Source organism: Littorina saxatilis, linkage group LG9 (assembly GCF_037325665.1).
Source record: "Littorina saxatilis isolate snail1 linkage group LG9, US_GU_Lsax_2.0, whole genome shotgun sequence".
Taxonomy (NCBI): domain Eukaryota; kingdom Metazoa; phylum Mollusca; class Gastropoda; order Littorinimorpha; family Littorinidae; genus Littorina; species Littorina saxatilis.
Genome location: NC_090253.1, coordinates 6,406,807 through 6,434,783, shown reverse-complemented (window position 1 = coordinate 6,434,783; position 27,977 = coordinate 6,406,807). Strand labels below are relative to the sequence as shown.

The following is a 27,977-nucleotide window of genomic DNA, read 5'->3' as shown; positions in this document are numbered from 1 at the left end:
GGGTTAACTTATAGAAACACGAAAATACCCAGCATGCGTCCTCTGAAAGCAGCGTATGGCTGCCTGAATGCCGGGGTAAAAACAGTCATACATGTAAAAACAAGAAATTCCTCCGAGGTAGGAAAAACACCCCCGTTGGTCAAAGGGAAATAACCATTCTCACTGCACCCATTCTCACTGCCACAAACTGAGAAGGTTATTTCCCTTTGAACATTAATAAGTTTCTCTATAAGTCCTTGTAGAATCTTAATCCACCAATAACTCCCTAACCGTGTGTTTGACTGGTCCCAATTTTTGTAAGGACCGTCTCAGGAATGTATAGAACCTGTTCACCAAGTTTGGTGACGATCGGTCCGTTCATTCTTGAGATCTATATGCGAACACAAACACACAAACAAACACATCGACCGAAACCTATACACACCCCTATACCGGGGGTGTAAACACACCCCTATACCGGGGGTGTAAAAACACTCGTGCGAAAACATGAGTGAAGGTGGGAGTTTGAGCCTATGAACAAGAAAGAAGACAGTATCTGACAATAATCTCTCTCTCTCTCACCTTCTCAACCACACATGCAAACAGACTCAGCAGACTAATGTCACTGAAAAACGCTTTTATTGATCCTGGTTTTCATCATGCAGATTAAACTCTACATGACAAAAACACTTCTGAAGTGTTCAGAAAAAAACGGAACAAAAAATCTTCAGTTACAAATGTAATAAACAAAAAGTTCCAAATCAGTAAAGAATCAAGCAAGCAACTCAAATATCTGCAGACATTCATAAAATTCATGGTTTAGTCTTCTTAGCTGCACTGCAAACAATTTGTCAGAAATATTCATGATCTATCTGTATCTCTACTTCGTCCAGGAAAAGAAAAACCGGCAATGAACATTGAATTCTTTTGGTACAAAATTTAATATTTCAGAAACGTTTGAGCATTATGACACATGCTCAAACTTCCATTCTTGTAGAACAGGTTTGATTTTCTTGCCTCCCACCCTCCTTAAAGTAGATAACAAAAAAAAAAAGAGACTTGCTTTTTGGTGTAAGGTACGTGTACTCAATATATAATGCACATTTATTCAAAAATCAACACCCATAGATCATCAATATTCATGTAAAACAAGTATGCAATCAAAAAGATACATATATAAAATGCCTCAAGCCATAGACAGCTCAAGCCTCGGACACATTTTTCAGTTTTACAAAACAAGTACCGTACTTTCCGGGTCATAAGGCGCAATTTTTTTCCTCGAGTTTGACCCCTGCGTCTTGTATAACGAAGCGCCTAATCCGTGTATGAAATACGAAAAAAATCAAAGAGACCGCCTGAGTACCAGTCAAACAACTTGTGATAATGCATGTTTCAGCTATTAGGTACTACCCTGTGCCTTATGCGCTGTAGCGCCTTGTAACCCGGAAAGTACGGTACGCAAGGAGAAGTTTACACAATTACGAAATATTTTCAGCAGAAATGCACGGCATGCTTAACAGCATGATTTTGTCGATGGAAGGCGAGCACAAAATGACAAAAAGAACAATAATGGGATTACACTCGAAGATAATTTTTGTTTCAATCATGGACGGATGAAAGTATCTTTGATTTTTGAGGAGACAAAGGGATTCTTTCCCCCCTGTTATTTTTCAAGCTTTTTTGCAACCCTTCCAGAGATCAGTATTCACTGCAGTAGTTGTCTCATGTACTATCTAGCTTTCCGAAAGTTGTGTTCTAATCCTCACCACCACTCGGATGATTCGTTGCAGTGAACATTCGAAATCAGCAGCGCAAGGGAGACAACCAATCCACCCACATTTTTGTACCTAGCTAATGGGTGGTTCTGGTGAGGTTATGCCCCTTCTTTCTTTCGGCTGGTAACTGACGCCACCTTGTGGCAAGATCACAGGAGTTGTCTCGCGTTATCACCCCAGAAGCGCTCATTGGAAAAATGCAAAGCTTCATCACAGGTTTGGAGTAAACAAAGAAAATAATACTTCACATTTTGTGATTCTCCTTTAGGCATTCTGCCTACTGAAAAACAGGTTTTTTGGTCCACATGCAACGTCAGTTTTGTAAGTAGCTTAGACTCGAAACTATATAAGTTCTCCAAAACATCCGAAACATGCACCAATATTTGACGAAAAGGGAAAGGACTGATTTTGATATGTCATATTACACATTCATCACAAACGTCACATTTCACAGATATCACAGAGAACACAACAAGCACTGGTATAACACAGTCTGATCGCAGACATACAATTCAAGACAAGCATACATTAGCTTATTATCTTTGCAGGGGATATCAAAGATACTGCAAAAGAGTAATCGCTCACGCTCTCTCTTTGGCCGTACTATGAAATTTGAAGACAGAAAGTCTTGTCTAGTCCCAGGGGACATCAAAATATGACGTAAGAAATCATTTAACACTGTGGTCTCTCTACCAGCTTGGGCCAGGTAACGCATTTTCTTTATTTGGTGTTTTACGTCGTTTTCAACCACGAAGGTTATATCACGACGGGGGAAGGGGGGAGATGGGATAGAGCCACTTGTCAATTGTTTCTTGTTCACAAAAGCACTAATCAAAAATTTGCTCCAGGGGCTTGCAACGTAGTACAATATATTACCTTACTGGGAGAATGCAAGTTTCCAGTACAAAGGACTTAACATTTTCTTACATACTGCTTGACTAAAATCTTTACAAAAATTGACTATATTCTATACAAGAAACACTTAACAAGGGTAAAAGGAGAAACAGAATCCGTTAGTCACCTCTTACGACATGCTGGGGAGCATCGGGTAAATTCTTTCTCGTCCCAACCAATATGGGACTCCCCCTAACCCGCGGGGGGTCAGGTAACGCATGCTTCTGGCATGTTTAATGAGATACGCTATCGATGTAATGAACCAACGCATCTGTTCTTGACCCTACAATCTAAAGCGAAGTAGAGATTAAGAAGACGTCATAATAATAATAATAATAATCACGTAAAGTTCTATCATGTATGTCCCCCCAGAAAATCACAAAGAATGTTGAGAATAAAGTTTGTATCGGTGACTTAGTCATAGCAGCAGAGTAAAAATACTCATAAGGTTACTGCCTGGCTGAGCATGAATCGGTATCGAATCTTATTACCACATCACGCCTGCACTATATGTGACAGAGAAAGCTGATGATGCTTTTTCAATCATTTGAATTTGAAGTATTCGACACACCTTCAGGCTCGAGTGAACGATCTCTCTTTTGTAGTATCTCTGCTCAACACCCTGCAATACTAAACATCCAACACTACAACTTTTTCATACAGTGGTACCTGTGTCGGGAGGACAACCCTGAATCCGCCTACAACTGTCCCTCAACTGGTGCCCTTTTCTAAGAGGTACATGTTGGTAAGTTCATAGGCTGAGTAACCACATGTGGCATCCTTCATTATGAGGTGTCTTGTAAAAAAAAAAGGGGGCGCCTGGCATGCACAATAGGGATTCCTCCTAGTTTTTTTGCAGAAATGTGTGGTTTGAGAGGCCGCGAAGGCCAATCTTGAGATGATGAACTCCATGGACGAAGTCCAGACTATACATGAACTGTAAAAAACCCTTTCTCTGCTTTGGACAGGCACCACTGTATCATATTAATTATACAGTGGAACCCCCTCATTAGGACCCTGTTTTAGTTCATTTCAGATTTTTACCACTGTAAATGTACCCCAATGTCAAGCCTGTCTCCTTTATAAGACCTGATTTTCTCAGAGTATAAGAGGATTTTAAAGGGGGGGGGGGGGGGTTCCACTGTATTTGACATTTGTTCACCCATAATGGATTTCTCTTTCATGGCATAGTGACAGAACGGCACACAGACAAATTGGATAAGGACTAAGGGAGAGAGAGGCCAGTGCTATTTGGGCACCACCTCCCTCCGTAGCTTGGCTTTCTGCAGGATCTGCGTGCGTTTTCTCCTATCCACCGCCTTGGTGCCAATCGTCTGCCGCAGCGCTGGTAAGGACACTGTGTCGCGGATGTAAGCTACTTCAGGTCTGCAATCAAACAACCAAAGGATAAATTGAGGAAGCCACTAAGAATGCAAGAGATTTTCTGCATTTGTGACATGAAAGCCAAAGTCTTTATAATAATTCTGAGCTTGTTTTGAACTTTTGGGCAGTTGTGAAACAAATTACATATTGCATCAGAAACTTGTGGACAGAAGACAGGCATAAAATTCAGACCTGAAAAGCAGCTACAATGCTTAGACCCAAAGCTATATGTTTCAGGGTGAGAAATAATTTGCTCTGTCTTTGCAATGTGCAATGATAATGATAGAGCTTGTCAGGAATTAAGGAGAAACAACTACTCCACATCCACTCAATGTCACATATTGACTGGCCTATAATGTCATGTGGGAAAACTTTCCAGACATTTTCCAGAGTTCGCTTTCAATAGAAAATGTAGTACCTATTTTCAGTTTGTTTGACTCACAGTTTTCGTGTTTGGTTCTTGAGAGCTATTTTGGGAAGGCCACTCTTGGAGGTAGAGTCGGAGTCGTCTTTCTTGTCGTCCTCAGCGATGTAGGCTTTAGCCAGGAGGTAGGCGTCTGGCGTCCACTTGTGTGAGTATAGCACGTCACGCAGGTCTGACTTGAGCTGCTCCAACTGTGGTGAGATAGGCAATGATGAACAGTACAGTACAGTTCAGCACAATGCAATAGAACACTACAATGACATTTTTTGGGAATCTCTCGACGTTTGAAATCTGTCATGAAATCCAGAAATTTGTTTGATTTTCCCCAAAAGGAAATTTTCTAAAATAACTTGTGAAAGCAGCCTTTTGGGGACCAAACCGTGAAAAGACGCTCTGGTTAACAGAGACCACCCAAGTCGATGTGCACATACGTGTGCGGAAAATAAGCTCCATGCTTCTTTCCGGTTGTGGTCTTTTAAAATTGCTAACTAAAAAAAGTTAAAAAAAAAACTAAGGACTAAAGTGAGGTTTTTACTATGACTCTATCGACAAGGCAAGGCAAGGGGGCTTTTAGATTTTTGGGGGCAAATTTGCTGAAATAGTTGTGTTCATCCTAGGCGTTGGTGTTTCCAAAATATTATAAGGTAGTGTTCTTTTACCTTTACATGTATCCATGATAATCTTCTCTCACATATTACTAACTACCTAAGCTTCCTGAGAGCAAACCAGAAAGGAGACTTGTAGTCATTAACTTGCGTGGTACATGTATATAGTTGCAAATTTATATTCCTTTCTTTATTACCACAAACACATACACACTGCAGATAAGGAAGTGATCTTCGTAACTTGTACACATTACAATACACACACTCCCCTTAACTCAAACTTCTACACAAGTCAAACAACACTAGCAAACAATACTATCCTGTCTGAGAAAGTTCACACGATGAAAGCCGACGACCTTGACTGACCTCATGCGCTTGTCGTTCGTTGACCTGCTGCATGTGTCGGATGATGGCCTGACACTCGGGCAATGACAGCGGCCGACCCCCAGTTTCCTGGGGACTCTGACCCTCTGCGATCTTCTCGGCCATCTGTGAGATCTGCGCACCGCCCTGCGTCATCTGGTACTTGAGAGAGTCCAGCTGTGCCAGCCTGGAACATGCAGCACCAGATTGTTGATCAAGCAAGAAAGAAAGAAAAAAGGAAAAAAGATGCCTGACCGACAGACTTCAGCCGTAACTAATTTTATTTACTTAGTTGAATAAGCTGACTACAGAGGTCCCCTTCCCTCTTTCAAAACAGAAATCTGAGATAATCAAGTCTCACAAAATAGAAAACTTTGAGATATTTAGGTCTTCAAAGTGCTGAGAAGCTGAGAAAGAGGGGGAAGGGTGGTGGGGGGGAGGGTGGGGGTGTCTAGGAAACGAAGGTAAATTTACACACACTATCATAATAAACTCAGAGAAAGCATAGTCTTGAAAGAACAGGGGGGGGGGGGGGGGGGGGGGGGTGTTCTTGGGGTAGACAAATGTGCAAATGGTAGAGCAATAGAACTGGCTTAAAAACCTTGTGCAGATGCTTTCATTTATGTTTTTTTAAAACACAGAGACAATTACAGTGGTACCTCAAATGAAGGGACAGTTAGCACAAGTTGAAAGTTCCCCACACAGCAGGCGGCCTGCCGTTACAGGTATATTTTGTTAAAGATAATGCTAATAGACAAAGGGACTACACAAGCAGCCTACATCATATATATAACAATATTATAATAAGAACAAAATATGAACCTTTCATATGCATATATGATTGTTTGGATCATCATTAATAAACATATTCCATATTCATCACAAAAACTTTTGAGGAGATTGTTTTTGAATAATCTCAAATGGAATTACCTGTGGAAAAACTTGTGTATGCTATTTTTGCTACAGTGTTTTACTGAAAACAGGGCACGTCTATAATAAGAAAAAAAATATAAACATTTTATAAAAAAAACTGAGCTGTCCAACACAAAAGTGATTTCCCAACATCTCCTATCAACTCACTGTTGTTTCCTGGCTTCGTCTGACTGTTCCAGCAGCTGCTGGATATAGGTGTTTTTGTTGCGTGTTTCCCGCAGCGCGTGTTTCAGCTCCTTGATTTCCTCCTCCAGGAATAGCACCTTCAGCTCGTCCAGTTTGTCTTCTGTCAACACAAACACACACAATAAACTGTCATGTAAACTACACACACAAACACACGATAAACTGTTATGTCAACAACACAATAAACTGTCATATAAACTATATATACACAAACAAACACACAATAAACTGTCATGTCAACAACACAATAAACTGTCATGTCAACAACACAATAAACTTTCATGTCAACAACACAATAAACTGTCATGTCAACAACACAATAAACTTTCATGTCAACAACACACACAATAAACTGTCATGTCAACAACACAATAAACTGTCATGTCAACAACACAATAAACTGTCATGTCAACAACACAATAAACTGTCATGTCAACAACACAATAAACTGTCATGTCAACAACACAATAAACTTTCATGTCAACAACACAATAAACTTTCATGTCAACAACACAATAAACTGTCATGTCAACAACACAATAAACTGTCATGTCAACAACACACACGATAAACTGTTATGTCAACAACACAATAAACTGTCATATAAACTATATATACACAAACAAACACACAATAAACTGTCATGTCAACAACACAATAAACTGTCATGTCAACAACACAATAAACTGTCATGTCAACAACACACACAATAAACTGTCATGTCAACAACACAATAAACTGTCATGTCAACAACACAATAAACTGTCATGTCAACAACACAATAAACTGTCATGTCAACAACACACACAAACACACAATAAACTGTCATGTAAACTAACACACACAAACACACAATAAACTGTCATGTCAACAATATACATGAACACACACAAAACTTTGAGTCAAACAAGAAAAGCCATAAAACCTACGTTTGAGAGATGCATGAAAGCCCCATTTAACCTTCGCCGGTCGTCGTGGGTCCGTGTGGTCCAAGAAGGATGTTTAATTGCAAATATCTCTTAAACCGGTTGGAATTTTTTAATGAGCTTTTAAGAATGCCTCAAACACATAAAAAGCTCTGATGTCCTAAAAGGTTATTAAATTTCAGCAAGAAGTAATTAAAAAAACAAAGATCAAATTTAGACTACACACGGAAGACATCGTGGGGCCGTGCGGACCCATGTTTCTCAAACTGAAGGAACTTACATAAAAACTAGTAGGGAGAGATTAGTCACAAACCTTCAGGTACTGGCTCTAAACATCATTTTCTACGATCTGTTTAATTTTGGAGTTATATAAGCAAGTCGCGTGGAGCGAAATTAATACATAACAATGTGGGTCCACACGGCCCCACGTCGTCTACAGAAGGGTATTCACGTTTTTCCTTTTTTGAGAAGCTTTAGTCCGCACGGTTATAATTAAATTAATAATTTAAATTAATTACTTCTCGCGGAAATTTAACCATGGCGTCTCCAGAAGGGGATGCACGTTTTTCAATTTTTGAGAAGCTTTAGTCCGCACGGTTATAATAATAATAATAATGCAAACTTTTATAGCGCTATTCTAGAAAAATGTCTACTCTTAGCGCTTTACAATACATACATCGACCAAGCATACTATACACGCACAGGCAAAGAAACCGACCAAACATAACCAACAAACTATACATGCACAGGCAAAGAAAACGACCAAACATACAATACACGCACAGGCAAAGATAACGACCAAACATAAACAAACATACTATGACCAATCATAACCAACATACTATACGCGCGCAGGCAAAGAGAACAATCAGCACATGTAATAATTACTGACAACTAATGATGCAGGCTATAATTAAATTAATAATTTAAATTAATTATTTCTCGGGGAAATTTAACCACGGCGTCTACGGAAGGGGATGCACGTTTTTGCTTCTTTGAAAAGCATGGGTCTACGGAAGGGTATGCATATTTTTCCTTCTTTGAGAAGCATGGGTCCGCACGGCCCCACAATGTCTTCTGTGTGTAGTCGATAACCCGGTCGGGCGAAGGTGAAAGAAATCTATTACAAAACGAACAAGGGAAGTGGTGCTCCTGTTGTCATTGCTGTTGTTTTTAGTGTTTACTGTACATTTTTTTTTTAAACAAGATACAAGCAAAGCCAAAGATTGTGAATTCATCAAAATAGATCCAACTGGTATTATTAGCGCTTTACATCAGATTAATTGCATCTGTTACTGTTGTGGGAGAAGATTACATGGACAAAAAGGCAGAGCAAAGAGGTTGTATGTACTGTAAATAAATTGAACCTACATGTACAACAAAAGAAAACGGAAATAAACCTTTCTTACCCCTAGAGTTACTTCCTGCAAGTCGTTTGGATCGTGATGATGATGCTGAGAAGTCTGTGAAGATAAAGAACAATCGTTGTATATCAACAAAAAGCTGTGATAAAAACATTTCAGCTTCTGCTTAAATGCTGTTATGAACTTCAAGGCAGACACAGTTGTCTCGAGTAGAGTGGAGGCGATTCTCGAGCAGACGATCAGTGCTTCATATATGGGTCAATCTTTATTTGGTTCAGCCTCTCGCCAATGTGTCTAAGTAGCCCGGATGTTCAAGTAACAATGGCACTCCAAGACTAATTGTGGTGCCTCATCCAGCCCGATTCTTATTTGGTTGAGTCTGGCATCTTAAGACCCGTATCAGACGCCAGGCTATCATCGCTAGCAGCAAGTCGTTTACAAGGAACAAGTCCTTTTTTCTGAACGGTTTGGGTTTTGCATTGTTCTAATTTTGAATATGTGGTAATTATAGACTCTGAGCAATTGTTTACGAGGCCTGGGGAAGCCTGAAGTTTAGTTGGCGATTGTTTGATCTAAAAATGTTCATACCCTGCCTTGCCGACTTGACATTTGGTCAACTTGGTTCTATTCATCATGTTTTGAAAATCTTGTGAAGTATTTCTAAGCATAGGCTATGCAGGTTCGCTACTCACCTTTATTTGGCCCAGTAAGTTTGTTTAGTTTTTGTTTCGGGGGCGGAGCGTAGTGTTACGGATGCCACTTTTGAATGGGGGCCGACGAGAGCGCGGGTGACCTATTTTGCGGCCCATAGTGAACAAAGCGCGCATCGGCGATGCGGCTAGAGAACGTGGTTGACCTATTTTCGGCCCAGGCAGTAACCAATAACCGACGCACGGGTAGGCATTGGGAGTTAACTCCCGTGGGCAATAGTAACAAAGACGACCCGCTCGTGCGGCTTGTCAATAATAATAATAATAATAATAATAATTATAAAAAAAAATAAAAAAAAATTAAAAAAAACAAAAAAACAAACAAATCAGCAAGTACGTCCCACTGCTTTGTCAATTTTGTCTGGAAATATATCTCATAACAGTAGTGTTACAGATGCCACCACGTCGCACGCAGAGAGCCACCAGCGGAAGGCCACCCGCCCGTCACAGATCCCGCAGCCCCCAGGGAAGGCCACAGGCGGAGCAGGCGCCGACTGGCCAGGAGCGCGCACTGGGTAACCAGGCACCAGCCATGGCGGCGACAGCTGGACCCCCACAGGACCCGGCTTGGTGGCAGACCCCAGCGGCGGCGCAGGATCTTCATCACAGTTCCTCACCAGGTATGGGGGAAGATTTTTTGATGCAACGGATAAGGGCGCTGGAGGAACAGGCTCTGCAAAACGCAGAACGTTCCAGGGCTCTGGTAGAACTTGTCACCAAGTCTGCCTTGACAAATTCGAAAGGCCAGGACCTGGACGAATTGAACATAACGGTGACGGCAGAAATGAAGATAAAAATTTGCGAGGGGAAATTTGTTGATTTGTCCTCACTTCTGGCCAAATCCTTCACTGAAAGGCCGGAGGAGGGGCAGGTCGCGTCCTTCTCCATTGACGAGCAAGGCAGGCTGGTGCCTAAGGTCGAGCGCAGAGCGAAAGCCGCGCTGAGCATTGAACAGTGGTCTTCCGCTTTTCTTGTATTTATGTCGGTTTACATGAAGGTGCACCACGATTGTACCCAAGGCCTGCTGGCTTACATGGACCTCATCAGAAACGCAGCCCGGGATAACCCCGGCAGCGGCTGGTCCATGTATGACCAGCAATTCCGGTCTCGGAAGGAGGCGGAACCATCCAGGCCTTGGGGCATGATTGACACACAACTCTGGCTTCAAATTTTTTCTCGGCCAACTGTCCTCCAACAGGTGCCACTTAAACCCAAAGGCCGAAGTGCAACAAAGACAGAACAGTCAAAGGTCTGTTTCCACTTTAACAAGCCCGGTGGATGCACCAGGGAGGGGTGCAGATATGAACACAAATGCGCTGGCTGTGGAGGAGCATCTCACGGCATCCTGACTTGCCGGAAGACCAAGCCACCACAGCCCGCGGGAGAACAAGCTGGCTCGACAGCCACACATCCTAACCAGTCCTTTCGTTTTGGAAGCAGTGGAAGCCAGCAGTGAGGTGGTTGACACCCCCACGAGAATCATTTTTTGCCCATTGTCCACACTTGCGTTGTCCCCTATTTCCATTGCAGACTTAATCCGTTGGCTGAAGCAGTACCCACACCCACAGTTAGCACAGGAACTGGCAGATGGGTTTACACAGGGTTTTAGAATTCCATACGAAGGGAAAAGGGAGGGAAGAACTGCACGAAACCATAGTTCTGCTAGGCGGCAGCGACAGATTGTTTGGGATAAACTGATGGTGGAGGTAAGCCTATCTCGGGTGGCCGGCCCTTTTAGCAGCACCCCTATGGAAAACCTGATAATCTCCCCTATCGGCTTGGTGGAAAAATCAACCCCTGGCGAGTTCAGACTAATTTTTGATCTGTCACATCCTGACGTAGATTCGATAAATGGAGGCATTCCAGCAGAGTTGAGCTCGGTGCAGTACACCAGTTTCGATGCAGTCACGTACATGGTGAGAAGAATAGGGCAGGGAGCGCACTTGATAAAGGTAGACATCAGATCCGCTTTTAGACTGTTGCCGATTCATCCAGATGATTTTTGCCTATTGGGTATGCAAGTTGATGGTAAATTCTTTGTGGACAAGGCCCTGCCTTTCGGTTGTTCCATCTCGTGCGCTCTGTTTGAAAAGTTTAGCACTTTCTTAGAGTGGTGTGTCCGCACAGCAAGTCATTCGGAGGATATCATACATTACTTGGATGATTTTTGTGGGGGTGGAGCTTCAGGGGTGGAAGCACAGCGCATCCTGGCCAGCATACTTGAAACATTCGAAGAGCTGGGAGTTCCAGTAGCTCCGGAAAAAGTAGAAGGCCCCTCAACTTCAATTAAATTCTTGGGTCTCATTGTCGATACCATAGCAATGGAGGTCCGACTCCCAGAAGACAAACGGTCAGCATTACAAGCAGTTATAGCCAGCTTTATCGATGGGAAGAACAAATCCACGTTAAAAGAACTTCAGTCCTTGATCGGGAGTCTGAACTTTGCTTGTAGAGCAGTCATTCCAGGGCGAGCCTTTTGCAGGCGTCTTATCGACGCGACAAGGGGGGCGAGAAAACCCAACCACAGGATTAGGATTACAGAGGCAATGAAAGAAGATTTAAGGGTTTGGGATTCTTTCCTAAAAACGTACAATGGTGCCAGCTTCATGTTCGAGCAGTCATGGGAGGATAACGATTCACTCCATTTGTACACGGACTCGGCCGGGTCGGTGGGCTTTGGAGCCTTCTTCCAAAACAGTTGGGCTTCTGGTACCTGGCCTGCGCACTGGCAAGACAACTCCCCAGATATAACTTTTAAAGAACTGTTCCCGATTGCACTGGCAGTTGAAATCTGGGGGAAGAAGTTCAGCAATAAAAAGGTGATGTTCCACTGCGATAACCTGGCTGCAGTGCATGTCATTAACAAACAAACCTGCCGATCAGAGCCATTGATGCACCTCGTCCGATCACTTGTATTGTCTTGCCTTAACCACAACATTCTTTTCAGGGCGAAACATATTCCTGGCCACAAAAACTGTGTGGCTGATGCCTTGTCCCGTTTTCAGTGGGCGAAATTCAGGAGCCTGGTCCCAGAGGCAGACGAGCATGCCACAGCGGTGCCACAGTCGCTACTGAGGCTACTTCAAGTGAAGTAAAGCGTCTGGTCTCGGCCGCTTTCGCGCCATCAACGCAGGTAGCGTACCGACAGGGCGTACACCTATTTGAAAAATTCAGGTCCACCCATGGGGTACCCCTGGAGTGGCCGACTTGTCAGCAACATGTTATTCACTTTGCAGCACATCTGTCACTTGCAGGGAAGGCACCAGCAACTATCAGAGCTTACATTGCAGGGATAAGCTGTAAGCACAAGCTGAATGGGTGGGTTGACCCCACCGACAACTTCCTTTTGCGAAAAATGTTCCAAGGCCTAGCACGAACGAATAAGCGCCAGGACAGCAGGCTCCCCATAACGTTTGACAGGCTGCAGCAGTTGATAGGTGTCCTCCATACAGTCTGCACCAACGCTTTTGAAAGAAGGTTATTCGCGGCTGTTTTCACACTGGCATTTTTTGGTCTGTTTCGTGTTAGCGAGATCGTGGGCCAGGACCAGTCATTGCCTGGGGGCAGGTCGGGCCTACAGAATGATTCCATACGCATCAATGAAGACTTGCTTGTGACAGTCGGTGCCACGAAAACCGACCAAGAGGGCAGAGGTGGCGTCGTAAAAATCAAGAAAGTACTGAGCCACCCTGAGGTTTGCCCAGTGGCAAATCTGCGGGCTTACCTGTTAGTCCGTCCCGCTGTCACAGGCGCACTGTTCATACATTTTAATGGTAAGCCCCTGTCCAGTTACCAGTTTCAGGCTGTCCTGAAAAAAGGCGCAAATACCCTGGGTTGGTCAGCGGATAAATTCACGTCCCATTCCTTTCGGATTGGGGCTGCAACTACTGCTGCTATCAACGGAGCCCCTTTAAACACTATCATGAGGCTAGGCCGCTGGAGATCTGCAGTTGTTAAATCATACGTGCGATGTCCTAGTTCGTAAGGGAGCGGGGGTACGTGTGTTGGTCCCGCTGATGATGGTGTGCACCTCAACAGCCGGGGTGGAGTTAAATCATGTTTAATTTGATTAACATTTTCTTTTTCTTTGGATGCAAGTGTACAGAATGCAGCGGTTGATGGTGTGCGCCTCAACCGGTAGGGATTTAAAGCTTGTAAATGTTGTATAGCCTTAGCTTAATCATTTTAATCATTTTCTTGACACTAATGGTGGGTTTATATATTACAGAGGTCTTAATCCTGGGGTCCAGCATTGTGCGTAGACTGGAGCGGGACCTGGTGCAGTGGGGACGCACGCTGCGACTTCCCCTGCCGGTGCGCTTCGCCGGCCAGTCGGGCCTACAATTCTCCGGCCTGCGCACGCTGTTGGAGGGTGCAATTGAGGGACCACCCCCAGCCTACCTGGTCCTGCATGTAGGAGCCAACGACATAGGTAGGCTAAACACGGTTGAATGGGCCCAGGAGCTCCAGTTGTGGCTCGCTTATATCGGGGCCAGGTACCCCACCACTCGGGTCGTCTGGTCAGACATGCTGCCGCGGCGCACCTGGCGCTATTCAGTAGACCCAGCAGGGGCAGAACGCGCCAGAAAGCGCGGCACGCGCAGGGCCAGGCACCTGGTGGCAGGGGAGCGGGGGTGGTTTATTAAACACCCCCGCATTGTTGCTGATGACGCGTGTCTGGCTGCAGATGGTGTACACCTCAGCAGCTGGGGCACCTGTCTGTTGGCATGGAGTCTGGAAGAGAGCCTTACAAATATAATTTTAGGGTCACCGGTTTGGGGAACCTGCTGGTAGGCCAGCTGGTTTGTGGCTGAAGTTAGGCATGGTTATGGTGAAGATGTGGTTCCCAATGGGGAACAATTTTATTGGTAGTTATATTTTGTAAATTTTGGAGCTTATTAAGCTTGTCTAGCCCCCTGGACCATGGTTGAGCCCAATACAAACCACAAAAGTGGCCTGGTTCAGTGGTCCAGTGCCTCCAGTTTGTCAGTAGATGTAAAGCAGTGAGTGACGGATGGAGGCCTGGGTGGTAGGGCAGCCGCGAGGGCAGTAAGATACTGTGGGTACCGCGGTGAGCAGTGGATTCTGTTCAGTCAAAGTAAAGCCACCATAATAAAGGTTTCTGGTCACGCTTAGCTGGCAGTCTGGGGGGGTCGGGAAAAAATTGATATTTTGTCTGATTGGTGTCATCTTCACCTAACCATGCCTTACTTCCCAACCAGTGCCCGTACTACAAGATACATGCCATAACCGAAATTGTTGTAAATAAATAATGAAGAACCTAATTCTCCTTGTGAAGCTTGGCTGTTTCAGTCACTGTATTGTTATGTGTGGAGGTGTCTGTTTTGTATGGTCATAAAAACATTTCAGCTTCTGCTTAAATGCTGTTATGAACTTCAAGGCAGACACAGTTGTCTCGAGTAGAGTGGAGGCGATTCTCGAGCAGACGATCAGTGCTTCATATATGGGTCAATCTTTATTTGGTTCAGCCTCTCGCCAATGTGTCTAAGTAGCCCGGATGTTCAAGTAACAATGGCACTCCAAGACTAATTGTGGTGCCTCATCCAGCCCGATTCTTATTTGGTTGAGTCTGGCATCTTAAGACCCGTATCAGACGCCAGGCTATCATCGCTAGCAGCAAGTCGTTTACAAGGAACAAGTCCTTTTTTCTGAACGGTTTGGGTTTTGCATTGTTCTAATTTTGAATATGTGGTAATTATAGACTCTGAGCAATTGTTTACGAGGCCTGGGGAAGCCTGAAGTTTAGTTGGCGATTGTTTGATCTAAAAATGTTCATACCCTGCCTTGCCGACTTGACATTTGGTCAACTTGGTTCTATTCATCATGTTTTGAAAATCTTGTGAAGTATTTCTAAGCATAGGCTATGCAGGTTCGCTACTCACCTTTATTTGGCCCAGTAAGTTTGTTTAGTTTTTCCACCCACCATCCCCTTCCTGCTTCCGATAGGCTTGACATCCGGGCAGCTTGTTCACTTAACGGAATTTTAGTGGTCACCAGTTATCCTTCACTTGTGGAAGAACTAGAATTGTCTGGGATGTTCTTTGCAGTATTGTCGTTTCATCACTTCAATTTTTATTGAGTCAATTACATCGGAATCCCTAGTCCATGATTACGCTCACTTCTGGTTCTACCTGGTGTGTGTATGTTTTGAGCAGAATTTCTAGTCCATCATTCAGCTCTATCCTAACTTGTGTATATATGTGTGTATGTATAGCTTGCAATTTTGCCCATCATTCAGCTTAATTCTAACCGGCGCATATGTATTTTTTCTTTGTTGTTGTTGCTTTGTTTTTGGTACGGTTGGCTGAAGTTAGGCATGGTTATGGTGAAGATGTGGTTCCCAATGGGGAACATTTTTATTGGTAGTTATATTTTGTAAATTTTGGAGCTTATTAAGCTTGTCTAGCCCCCTGGACCATGGTTGAGCCCAATACAAACCACAAAAGTGGCCTGGTTCAGTGGTCCAGTGCCTCCAGTTTGTCAGTAGATGTAAAGCAGTGAGTGACGGATGGAGGCCTGGGTGGTAGGGCAGCCGCGAGGGCAGTAAGATACTGTGGGTACCGCGGTGAGCAGTGGATTCTGTTCAGTCAAAGTAAAGCCACCATAATAAAGGTTTCTGGTCACGCTTAGCTGGCAGTCTGGGGGGGTCGGGAAAAAATTGATATTTTGTCTGATTGGTGTCATCTTCACCTAACCATGCCTTACTTCCCAACCAGTGCCCGTACTACAAGATACATGCCATAACCGAAATTGTTGTAAATAAATAATGAAGAACCTAATTCTCCTTGTGAAGCTTGGCTGTTTCAGTCACTGTATTGTTATGTGTGGAGGTGTCTGTTTTGTATGGTCATAACTCCATAAGGGCTTCACTAAATTGCTAAGAGGGCTAAAGACGTTAGGGAAGTGTCGAAGCAGACTTTTGATTAGGCCAAAAAAAAAAAATTGTCTGTTTAGGGTAACCCGACCGACCCTATCGATTTGGCGCCGACCCAAAAACTTTTTTTTGATTTCAAAAACAAAAAAAACAAAAAAAAGAGGTAAAAATGCTAAAAAGAGACATTTGGCGTTTCTTTCTCTCCCTTTCTCTCTGTTTTATTTATACGTTAGTTTTGAAACATGTATTCATCAAATATAAGAAGTGAATGTTCAGCCAACATAGCATTTACACCAACAAAAAAAAAACAAAAACAAAACTTTTACCTACCTACCGACCCTACTTTTTTTGGTCATGTTACCCTAAACAGACAATTTTTTTTTTTTGGCCTTAATGTATAGATATGCGTAACATTATATTGAGGTATCCAGCCACAACCGTATTTCTTGCTAACATGTGCTTTTCTCAATCAGATGTCACTCCAGACATGGCCTATGCCAACAGCCCTGATGACAAAACTGCAGGGGAAGTCCACAGACCTGAGGAGAACAGCGCAGTTCTTTGCATTGTCAGGACTTTGAGACTATACACAACCATTGAAACGCAGAAGAAGTAGCCAGCATCATCATATTTGCAGGTTTTGGGGTGTGCTCTATTTTTCTTCCTATTACATTTACAGCTTTTTCACAATGGTTACCCCTAATATAAGAAAAAGAGAGTTTTTCAAGACTACAAGCACACACACACACACAAAGCATGGAAATAGGGGCGGGGAAATAGCTCAGTTGGTTGCGGCGCTGGCTTCAAAACCAGTTGTCGCTATTGGCGTGTGTTCGATCCCCACATTCGGCAAGGGATTTATTTCCCCGAGTCAAATTTGTGCAGACTCTCCTCGGTGTCCGAACTTCCCCGTGTGCACGCATACCCACAATAAAGAAACCAATTTACAGCGAAAGTCTCAGGGCTTGGAAACATGAATACACACATGCAGGAAAAAAAACAAAAAAATGGGTAGCGCGGTATACTGTATGGCAGCTCGCTTTCCCCAGGGAGAAAGCAGCCCGAATGTCCATGAGGGTAACATCACAGGACTATATAAATCTTATCCTTATCCATGCACACACACACACACACACACACACACACATACTCACACACATAAGCAACCACACACACACACACACACAAACACGCGCGCATGCACACAAGTTTGCAAATGCACACACACACACACAATCACTGACCTCTGGTTACATAGTCGTCTGCGGTCAGCTTGTCACCAAACTCATGGTGCTCTGAACTTTTCTGTTGCTGTGCTGCTTTACTGCTCATCACTATCTTGAACTGTAGATCTGCAGGGACACAATGATGGAACAAATGAATTTAACACATCCGTCAGGCTGATGAGCACAAGTTGAGATGTAAGTAAGTAACACATCTCTGAAACAAGAAGATGAAATGTATTGTGCATTTAAAACAAAGTTGTTTTTTTTACAACCGCAGACAAGCATGCTTCAACATCAAGACCTGGGATGTTTGTACACTAGCTGATGAAGAAGAAAATGGAAAACATAACAGACATATTCGTACAAACACAGCTTTCTCACAATTTCCTCTCACAGTGTCCTCCCACCAAAGATATAAAAGAAAGAACACACTCTATCCCCGTCTCCCCACCCCTGGCCCCCAGGAAAACAGAAAGACAGACACGTGTACTGTAATGAAAGAATCAGAGAGACAGAGACATGAAGACAGACAAACCCATGCCAAGCATGAGAAGATACTTCACAGGAAAAGCACTCGACTCGACTTTCTTCATGCATCCCCTCTATCTCCTTCTGCATTGATTGCAGACTGTTGTAGAACTGCAGCGATGTCCCAATTGACCATTATCACCTAACTCTTCCCCCCGCCCCCCCCCCCCTCCCCCCAGCCTATTTATTTGTCAGAGTACAAAAGCCAGACAGGGACAGGGAAACAGAGGCAGAAAGAGACCAAGATGATGCAGTATGCACGCACGCACACACCACACTGAGAGAGCGCAGGACGTTGGAGTGTTGCTGACAGAATCTCTCTCTCTCTCTCTCTCTCTCTCTCTCTCTCTCTCTCTCTCTCCCTCTCTCTCCCCGACCTTTGTTTTCTTTCTTGAGCCCCTCGACCTCTTCGTGGAGTGAGCCCAGCACGTCAGAGTGTTGCTGCCTGAGGAACATGAGGCTGCGCTCGAGGTACTGTATGCGCTGTGCAGGGTTCATCCCTGTCAGGTCCAGGTCCTTGTCCTCGTCATCCTGCTTCTCCATCGGCTGCAGCTTGTCCTGCCAGGCACAAACCATTTCACGATAATGAATGAAAAGCATATTAATCAAGGCACCGTGGAACCCCCCTTTGAAGACCCTATTTTCTCAGATTTTGCGTTCATAACCTCTGTAAATTTACCCCCATTTTAAAGGCACAGTGCAGCTCACAGCCTTCGTTTTGCGTTTTTGTTGCAGCTGAGTGCATTTACAGTTCAAAAATCCTCCTATGGTAGTAAAACAAACCCAAAACTACCCAACGACGACATCTGTGAAGCTCGATAGTTTCTTGTTCACGCGAGTGCATAAATTAACCTAGTTGTTACGTTGTGTTTGGTCGGAGTTCGATTCAACTGAGTGATTCCGGCCTCCATTTTGTTTTACACAAACTCATGATGACGTCTGACATAGTTTGCTAGTGACGTGTCTTTTTGTGCATGATGTGGTGATCTACCCGATCTAAATTTAGATCCAAAAATAGGTCAAGACCAGCCGGGTCCGAGTACGAAATTAATTCGTAAATAAAATCGCAGTTCTTGACTCTTTGGGTGCAAGTCAATGAAACTTGGTAGTTCTTCTAACGGATAGCTGCCTGAGGTATGACTAAAAGCCCCAGGGTCTCCGTGCACCTGGATTTGACAAGTTCAGTACCTTTAAGACTCCCTCTTTTTTCAGACCTGATTTTCCCAGATTTTTGGAGGTCGTAAAAAGGTGTGTGTGACCAGTGTGTTCCACTGTATCATATTGTCCTATGAGGTTACGCTCGTGGAAATTTGGGCTGCTTTCTTACCAAGGAAAGCGAGCTGTCATACCGTATGGCTATAGCCATTTATTTATATTTTATCCTGCATGTGTGAATTCAGGTTTCTAAGCCCTGAGACTTTTGCTGTGAAATTGGGATTTTTATTGAGTGCATGCGTGCACACGGGGGTGTTCGGACACCAAGGAGAGTCTGCACACAGGGGTGTTCGGACACCAAGGAGAGTCTGCACACGGGGGTGTTCGGACACCGAGGAGAGTCTGCACACGGGGGTGTTCGGACACCGAGGAGAGTCTGCACACGGGGGTGTTCGGACACCGAGGAGAGTCTGCACACGGGGGTGTTCGGACACCGAGGAGAGTCTGCACACGGGGGTGTTCGGACACCGAGGAGAGTCTGCACACGAGGGTGTTCGGACACCGAGGAGAGTCTGCACACGGGGGTGTTCGGACACCGAGGAGAGTCTGCACACGGGGGTGTTCGGACACCGAGGAGAGTCTGCACACGGGGGTGTTTGGACACCGAGGAGAGTCTACACACGGGGTGTTTGGACACCGAGGAGAGTCTACACACGGGGGTGTTTGGACACCGAGGAGAGTCTACACATGGGGGTGTTCGGACACCGAGGAGAGTCTGCACACGGGGGTGTTCGGACACCGAGGAGAGTCTGCACACGGGGGTGTTCGGACACCGAGGAGAGTCTGCACACGGGGGTGTTCGGACACCGAGGAGAGTCTGCACACGGGGGTGTTCGGACACCGAGGAGAGTCTGCACACGGGGGTGTTCGGACACCGAGGAGAGTCTGCACACGGGGGTGTTCGGACACCGAGGAGAGTCTGCACACGGGGGTGTTCGGACACCAAGGAGAGTCTGCACAAACTTGACCTATTTTCAGACTGCTGCATTTAGGGTCATTAAAAAATCCACAAAATATAAAAGCGATGCATTTTTGAATGTAACAAACTGGTCAGTATGTCACAGAAATGAGATATAAAAGGCATGCAAACTTCAGAAAAAAGCAACTTTGGGAAGCGTAGCACTTCACCTTCACAAACTCACCTTAACGAAAGGCTTGGGGTAGCGAGCTTTGTCCAGGTTGTTGACGCGAGACCACTGTGGCAGAGTATTCAGTGGAGGCAAATGGTTCATCGTCAGATCCCCGATACGTTCTTGCACCAGCCCCTGTTTGAGCATGGCTGTCGGTTTGTCCCCCAGTCACACTCCAGCGACTGTCTCTAATGTCTAAAGGTACCAGCTAAGTCACAGCTTCATACAGCGACTGCTACAACATGCGTCCCATAAAGCTTGCACGCTGACCTTGGCACCGGTGACTTTGGCAAACTGGTATATGCACGCACTATACACCTAAAGGTTGAACAGTCAGAGAATCCAACTTCAGTCCATGGTCTGTACTGGTACAATGCCTTGGCCCAGCTACTCTCCGAGCAACACTTGGTTTTCACTGCAATCATGTACCCATTGTGATCTGAGACAGAATGATAAACATTAGTCAAAAAACGAAAAATTACAATGAAAAGTCCCAGTATGATTCTGAAGCAAATTAAGCCAGCTCAGAGTTAAACACATGAAAGCAACAACTTTTCACAGGTAACTGTTTGATAACACGTGGCATTATTACTAAAAAATTCCATAGATACATGCCTCACTGACACATGCTTTATCATTCATCGTAAACTTCCAACTTCCAGGTCAGACCTACTGATTGGCATAGCCCAGAATTAACCCCGTAGAAGTGACATCAACTTTGACTGTTAATTTGTGTCACTTATTCACAATCACAGCCAAAGGTGTACCAGCTCAGCCTTTTCAATGGAGCGAAGCTAGGAGGAGAAGAAGAAGAGGCCTTTTCAACCACAGAAACCAAAATAAGCAGCATCGAATTCTAGTGAAAATAAATGTCAGAAGGAATTAATCATCAATACAGAAAGAGTGTAAAGCCATACATGGATTGAACTGAACCCTCTGGAAAATACACTCCACATAAGGGTTGTCAGTTTCAACTACGTTTCAATGAAAGTATTTGATGTCCACGATAATCTAGTTCCATAACAAACACGCACAACGTATACATTACACGGCACGATCTACTTCTGGGCTTCAAAACTTCATTTTTATCCGAGGTAACAGCTGAGGTAAAGAAAAGATCGACAGACGAATTTCATAAAATACCTCGCATTTTACTTATGTAGTAATACTGTCAACAAAAGTGGAATAGTTTTGAAAACCGAACCCGAACAGTTTCAAAATGCGAGACTGAAACAATGGCATGCAACTGCCCTCGTTTCCAGTTGAGCATGCAAATCCTCTAAGCCGTAGCCGTAACTAACGTGTACACGCGAATTTCTCCCTGCGATCTGGTCAAAATACGGGTCTAACATTAGCTGTATACATCATGCCAATACTAGAATCGTCAGCAGTATTTGCCACAATGACAAAAATGCAGACCACTTACCTGAGACCCAGAACCCAGAGTTGACAGCGAGGAATGCTGCGTTATTGATCGTTGTCGCCAACTCTGGCCGCCATACTGTTTACACAGGGTAGGTCACTCTGACAGTGAACAACGGTAACTCTTGCAAAACAGGACAGGAAAACTTGTTGTGTGCACGATAGCTCAGCGGTAGCGTGAACACAGTTGTTCGCAAACAAGAAACAGTAGACTAAACATACGAACCACCCAGCTCACAACACGGAAGGGTGGCGGTTGTGTGTTGGTGTGAATAGAATAGAATAGAATAGAATAGAACAGTATAGAATATAGATCCATGAAACATAAACGTTTATAAACTGACTTGGAATGAAATAAGAAAATAACACAATCACTAAATCAGTGTTTCTTTTTGAGAAAAAAAAAACCCACAATATTCTCTAATTTTTGTGTTGGTTGTACTCGCGCAAAATTGGGCTGGGTGCGTATGTTTACTTCTTTGCGATTAATGATTTTCTGTCGAGATGATTATATCGATTCGGCTGTGCAATTATATTCGGCAAAGAACAGATCCTCTAGTTCCCAACATATTTCACATAGGCCTAATCTATTATTCATGGGCGTAATTCAATTTTCAGATCATGAGCACTTATTTTGATCTGCAAAATATGCTTCCTTATAAGTTCCGTTTATCGCTTAGGCCAACAAAAAAAGAGGTCTGTTTACGGTAACATAGGCCAAAAAAATAGGATCGGTAGGTCGGGATTTTTTTTTTCTTTCCAAAAAACCATATTCTTACGTTATTTTGCTCTTTTTTTTTTCCCAAATGCCCAAAAAAAGTCTAGGGTCGCGCGAAAAAAATAGGGTCGGTCGGGTTACCGTAAACAGACTATTTTTTTTGGCCTTATCTGTTTGACAGGTATGGTTGAGCCGGGTTTACTGTGCACAGCTAACATCATGTTTAGGACATTAGTGATGGTATGTTTTATTGTTTGACTACCTACACAGACGGAGAGACAGACAGAAGGCCGGGCACACGTACACTACACGGATAAGCAAACACACACACACACACGCACGCGCGCGAGCACGTACACAAACACCAGCACACAAACAGAGACACACACACACTGGCACAGAAGAATCTGCAAGACTTGACGTGACGATAAATTTATTTGGATAATCTGTCGAATCTGAAATATGGAATGCTACACATGAACAAAGAAATTAATTCAATTAAAATAACAAGTCGCGTAAGACGAAAATACAACATTTATTCAAGCTCAGTCGAACTCACAGAATGAAACTGAACGCATTGCATTTTTTTCCGCAAGACCGTACACTCGTAGCATCGTCTGTCCACTGCTCGTGGCAAAGGCAGTGAAATTAACAATCCAGAAAAGCGCGGTAGCGGTTGCGCTGAGGAGGATAGTACGCTTTTCTATATCTCTATTCTTTTCAACTCTCTGAACGTGTTTTTAATCCAAACATATCATATCTATATGTTTTTGGAATCAGGAACGGACAAGGAATGAGATAACGCTTAAAATTAATTTACCAACAGAATAGATGAATCTGGCAACAGAGAGGCTTACCTCATCAACAGATTTTCCACCACGAAAAAGGATTCTTTGAGCACAAAAAAAGATGATTTCAGCCACAGATAAGATGATTCAAGCACGTAAAGAGATGAACCTAGCAACAAACTACTCACCAACAAATCGGATGATACTAGCAATGAAACGGATACTTCCTACAAAATTAACTAAAAATAATCTACTGTTGAATTAGCCTTGTCATTTTTAGAACATAACACGATACAGAAAGACAGAAATTGTACACAGAGCTTTAGAAAGATCATTCTGATAGTGACAAATGTAATCGAAATAGCTTAACTTGTACATATTCTTGTTCACTCACACATAGGCCACACATAGTGCATGTACAGTACTAAGATTAAAGGTTTAAAAGTTCATCAAATTAAACCTGGAAAGTCACTGACGGACAAGCGCTGCTTTTGCCAACTTTGGGCGCCCGCGTTTCCGCTTTTGGCCGATGGGTATCATCTTCGCTTGGGATAGAGCTTTAGATACTTTGAGTCTGATTTCACATCCCAAAGAGAGCTTGCAAATGTTGCCCTTGAGAAATCCTGGGCAGTTGCACCTAAACTGGTCAGAGTCTGGGTCAATTGTGACCTTCCAGATGGCATTCTACAGGCAGCAAAGTCATCGAAATCTGCCCATGAGGCAGATTGGTTCTTTTCTTCAACATCCCTAATGGCTGTAGCTAACTCCTTGTCTAAGGTTGAGGATGCGACGTAGATCAAGTTGCCTGCCTTCAGCGACTCCCTAGGCGATGAGGCCCACTGATAAGCCTCCCTCCACAATTTGAGATCACGCTTGGGGACATCCTGCACAGGGATTTTGGGCTCATCTCCATCTCTACCTGGGGCTCTCTCGGCAGACCAGTTCTTCACAATGTCTTGCTCAACAACAGCGAGGAATCTGGACAACTCCAATCTTTCACGAATGGTATTCTGCCTCTTGATTTGCATGTTGGTGGATTCCAGGGCATTGTTGATTGAGGGGTGATCAATGGCATATCCCTCGTACCAGGTGATGTTCTAATCGAGCCATGAGCTCTCAAAATATTCGATGAAGGAAGCCACTCCTTCTTCCTCTGATGCCTTCCACTTCCTAAGGAACAGAGCTGCGGCTTGGAGGAACGAATCATCATCAGGACACGTTTGCATATGTCAACATTGACCATAATTCACCTAGTCTCAACATTGATCATAACTCACCCAGTGCAATTGTGTGATGAACGGCCATACATTGTACGCAGTTAGTGAAAACTACTCAAGAAAATCAACATTGACCATTCATCCATTCTTTGTAGCTATTTTGTTGTTGAAAACGTCTAATTTGTTGCTCAAAGTGGCTAATCAACTGCTGAGCGTATTTTTTGTTGCTGAAGTGTATTAATTGTTGGTGAATCATCCATTCAGTTGCTGGTTTATTTTTATTGTTGCAGATTCAGCTTTTCTGTTGGTAATTACAATTTCTGTTGCTGGAAGCATCTATTTATGTGGTGAAAGCGGCTAATTATGTGATTTGTCTGTCTAATTTGAGGGACCATTAAATACAAGCCATGAGATAAAATTGCTTTCAAACTGATTTCGGAAATTTAATTTTAATCATAATTTTTATATTTTTAATTTTCAGAGCTTGTTTTTAATCCGAATATAACATATTTATATGTTTTTGGAATCAGAAAATGATGAAGAATAACATTTAGTCAAAACTTGACTAAATGTAAAAACTGACCAATATAATTATAAACATTCACACACATTTTCTTGGAAATAAGCACATGAAATATATATATTACAAGCATACTAATACTTGATAATTGATTCAAAGTTGCGTACGCACATTGACAATGATTCACTCAGAAAAGTTCAGTGCAGAATCTCAAAAACATAGCAATTTTGTTTCCATACAGCGGTATCACAGGTTAAGTGCTTGCACATTGAAAAGGGGTCCATTGTAAAGTAAAGCAAATAAACAACTAATACAAGGACGAATGAAAGAAAAGAAGTGTATGATGAAGAACAAACAAGTCGCGTAAGGCGAAATTACAACATTTAGTCAAGCTGTCGAACTAACAGAATGAAACTGAACTCACTGCATTTTTACAGCAAGAGCGTATACTCGTAGCATCGTCAGTCCACCGCTCGATGCAAAGGCAGTGAAATTGACAAGAAGAGCGGGGTAGTAGTTGCGCTGAGAAGAATAGCACGCTTTTCTTTATCTCTATTCTTTTTAACTTTCTGAGCGTGTTTTTAATCCAAACATATCACATCTATATGTTTTTGGAATCAGGAACCCACAAGGAATAAGATGAAATTGTTTTTAAATCGATTTCGGAAATTTTATTTTAATAATAACTTTTATATTTTTAATTTTCAGAGCTTGTTTTTAATCCGAATATAACATATTTATATGTTTTTGGAATCAGAAAATAATGAAGAATAAGATGAACGTAAATTTGCATCGTTTTAAAAACAAATTATTTTTTGACAATTTTCCGATTTTTAATGACCAAAGTCATTAATTAATTTTTAAGCCACCAAGCTGAAATGCAATACCGAATTCCGGCCTTCGTCGAAGATTGCTTGGCCAAAATTTAAATCAATTTGATTAAAAAATGAGGGTGTGACAGTGCCGCCTCAACTTTTACAAAAAGCCGGATATGACGTCATCAAAAGTATTTATCGAAAAAAATAAAAAAAATTCCGGGGATATCATTCCCAGGAACTCTCATGTCAAATTTCATAAAGATCGGTCCAGTAGTTTGGTCTGAATCGCTCTACACACACACGCACAGACAGACAGACACACACACACACATACACCACGACCCTCGTCTCGATTCCCCCTCTATGTTAAAACATTTAGTCAAAACTTGACTAAATGTAAAAAGAATGTAAATATTTCATGCAGACTGGTATTCCGTTTGATTGTTTACACTTGAAACGGATAATTTACACCGCTGTGCGATAATATTGATAATACTCATAGTGCCCCCCAAAAAGGACAAAGTCAGACATTGCCAGCATTTATTATGACATTGACAATACTCATTCTGCCCCAAGATAAGGACAAACAGTCAGCATTGCTAGCATTTATTATGACATTGACAATACTCATTCTGCCCCAAGATAAGGACAACCAGTCAGCATTGCTAGCATTTATTATGACATTGACAATACTCATTCTGCACCAAGATAAGGACAAACAGTCAGACATTGCTAGCATTTATCATGACATTGACAATACTCATTCTGCCCCAAGATAAGGACAAAGTCAGACATTGCTAGCATTTATTATGACATTGACAATACTCATTCTGCCCCAAGATAAGGACAAACAGTCAGCATTGCTAGCATTTATTATGACATTGACAATACTCATTCTGCCCCAAGATAAGGACAAAGTCAGACATTGCTAGCATTTATTATGACATTGACAATACTCATTCTGCACCAAGATAAGGACAAACAGTCAGACATTGCTAGCATTTATTATGACATTGACAATACTCATTCTGCCCCAAGATAAGGACAAACAGTCAGCATTGCTAGCATTTATTATGACATTGACAATACTCATTCTGCCCAAAAATAAGGACAAAGTCAGACATTGCTAGCATTTATTATGACATTGACAATACTCATTCTGCCCCAAGATAAGGACAAAGTCAGACATTGCTAGCATTTATTATGACATTGACAATACTCATTCTGCCCAAAAATAAGGACAAAGTCAGACATTGCTAGCATTTATTATGACATTGACAATACTCATTCTGCCCCAAGATAAGGACAAACAGTCAGCATTGCTAGCATTTATTATAATATTGACAATACTCATTCTGCCCCAAGATAAAGACAAAGTCAGAGATTAAATGCTATAGTATTTATTTCCCCGCCGAGTCTGCCGAAATAGCCAAACAAAGGGAGACCATTTTCGGTGTCCTTGGTATCTCCTTGTCCCAATCGTATGCGCAGTTTAAGGTTCAACAGCTCTGCGGAAATGTTTTTGGTAATTTGAAATGAGTTCAGGCGTATTCCTCACTGCAGACGCCAAACCCTGTACTAGACCAAGCAGGACATTTCAATCTGGTTTTCATCATGCCCCACAAACTTTCTTACACGCACACAATGTCAGCAAATTCTTAATTGCCGTGAAAAGATGCTTTGTGTATATATAGTTGCGTGTCCACTTCTGGAGTCTTTTAGTTTCTCTGAGCGAGGTACACATCGGATACAAATTGTAACAAGGAGGGCAAAGCCCATACGACTCACATGCTTTACACATTTTACCTACCAAAATACATGTGACCTTGACCCAAGGTCAAGGTCATCCAAGGTCATGCAACACAAAGCTGTTAATTCAAGACATAGGAAGTACAATGGTGCTTATTGGCTCTTTCTACCTTGAGATATGGTCACTTTTAGTGGTTCACTACCTTATT

The 27,977-nt window shown here is 43.0% G+C and overlaps 2 protein-coding genes across 5 annotated transcripts; one reads left to right on the top strand and one right to left on the bottom strand.

The window, feature by feature from the left end:
* Window positions 1–601: 601 nt before the first annotated feature.
* Window positions 602–22,057, bottom strand: LOC138975151 (coiled-coil domain-containing protein 74B-like). Of its 2 annotated transcripts, none has more exons than XM_070347814.1 (9): window positions 21,963–22,057; window positions 20,549–20,975; window positions 18,569–18,749; window positions 17,682–17,789; window positions 8,878–8,931; window positions 6,504–6,642; window positions 5,427–5,610; window positions 4,474–4,646; window positions 602–4,034 (listed from the first exon to the last, which is right to left on the bottom strand). In XM_070347814.1, exons 2-9 carry the CDS (start codon window positions 20,681–20,683, stop codon window positions 3,896–3,898), a joined length of 1,113 nt encoding a protein of 370 aa, XP_070203915.1. In that variant the 5' UTR covers window positions 20,684–20,975; window positions 21,963–22,057; the 3' UTR covers window positions 602–3,895. The 2 variants fall into 2 exon arrangements, with proteins under 2 accessions (XP_070203915.1, XP_070203916.1); XM_070347815.1 differs by having other exon boundaries at window positions 20,549–20,951; window positions 21,963–22,049.
* On the top strand, window positions 9,840–16,342 carry LOC138975150 (uncharacterized). Of its 3 annotated transcripts, XM_070347813.1 has the most exons (3): window positions 9,840–10,162; window positions 12,548–12,675; window positions 13,771–16,342. In XM_070347813.1, exons 1-3 carry the CDS (start codon window positions 9,937–9,939, stop codon window positions 13,777–13,779), a joined length of 363 nt encoding a protein of 120 aa, XP_070203914.1. In that variant the 5' UTR covers window positions 9,840–9,936; the 3' UTR covers window positions 13,780–16,342. The 3 variants fall into 3 exon arrangements, with proteins under 3 accessions (XP_070203914.1, XP_070203913.1, XP_070203912.1); XM_070347812.1 differs by lacking the exon at window positions 12,548–12,675; XM_070347811.1 differs by lacking the exon at window positions 13,771–16,342 and having other exon boundaries at window positions 12,548–13,764.
* Window positions 22,058–27,977: the final 5,920 nt, after the last annotated feature.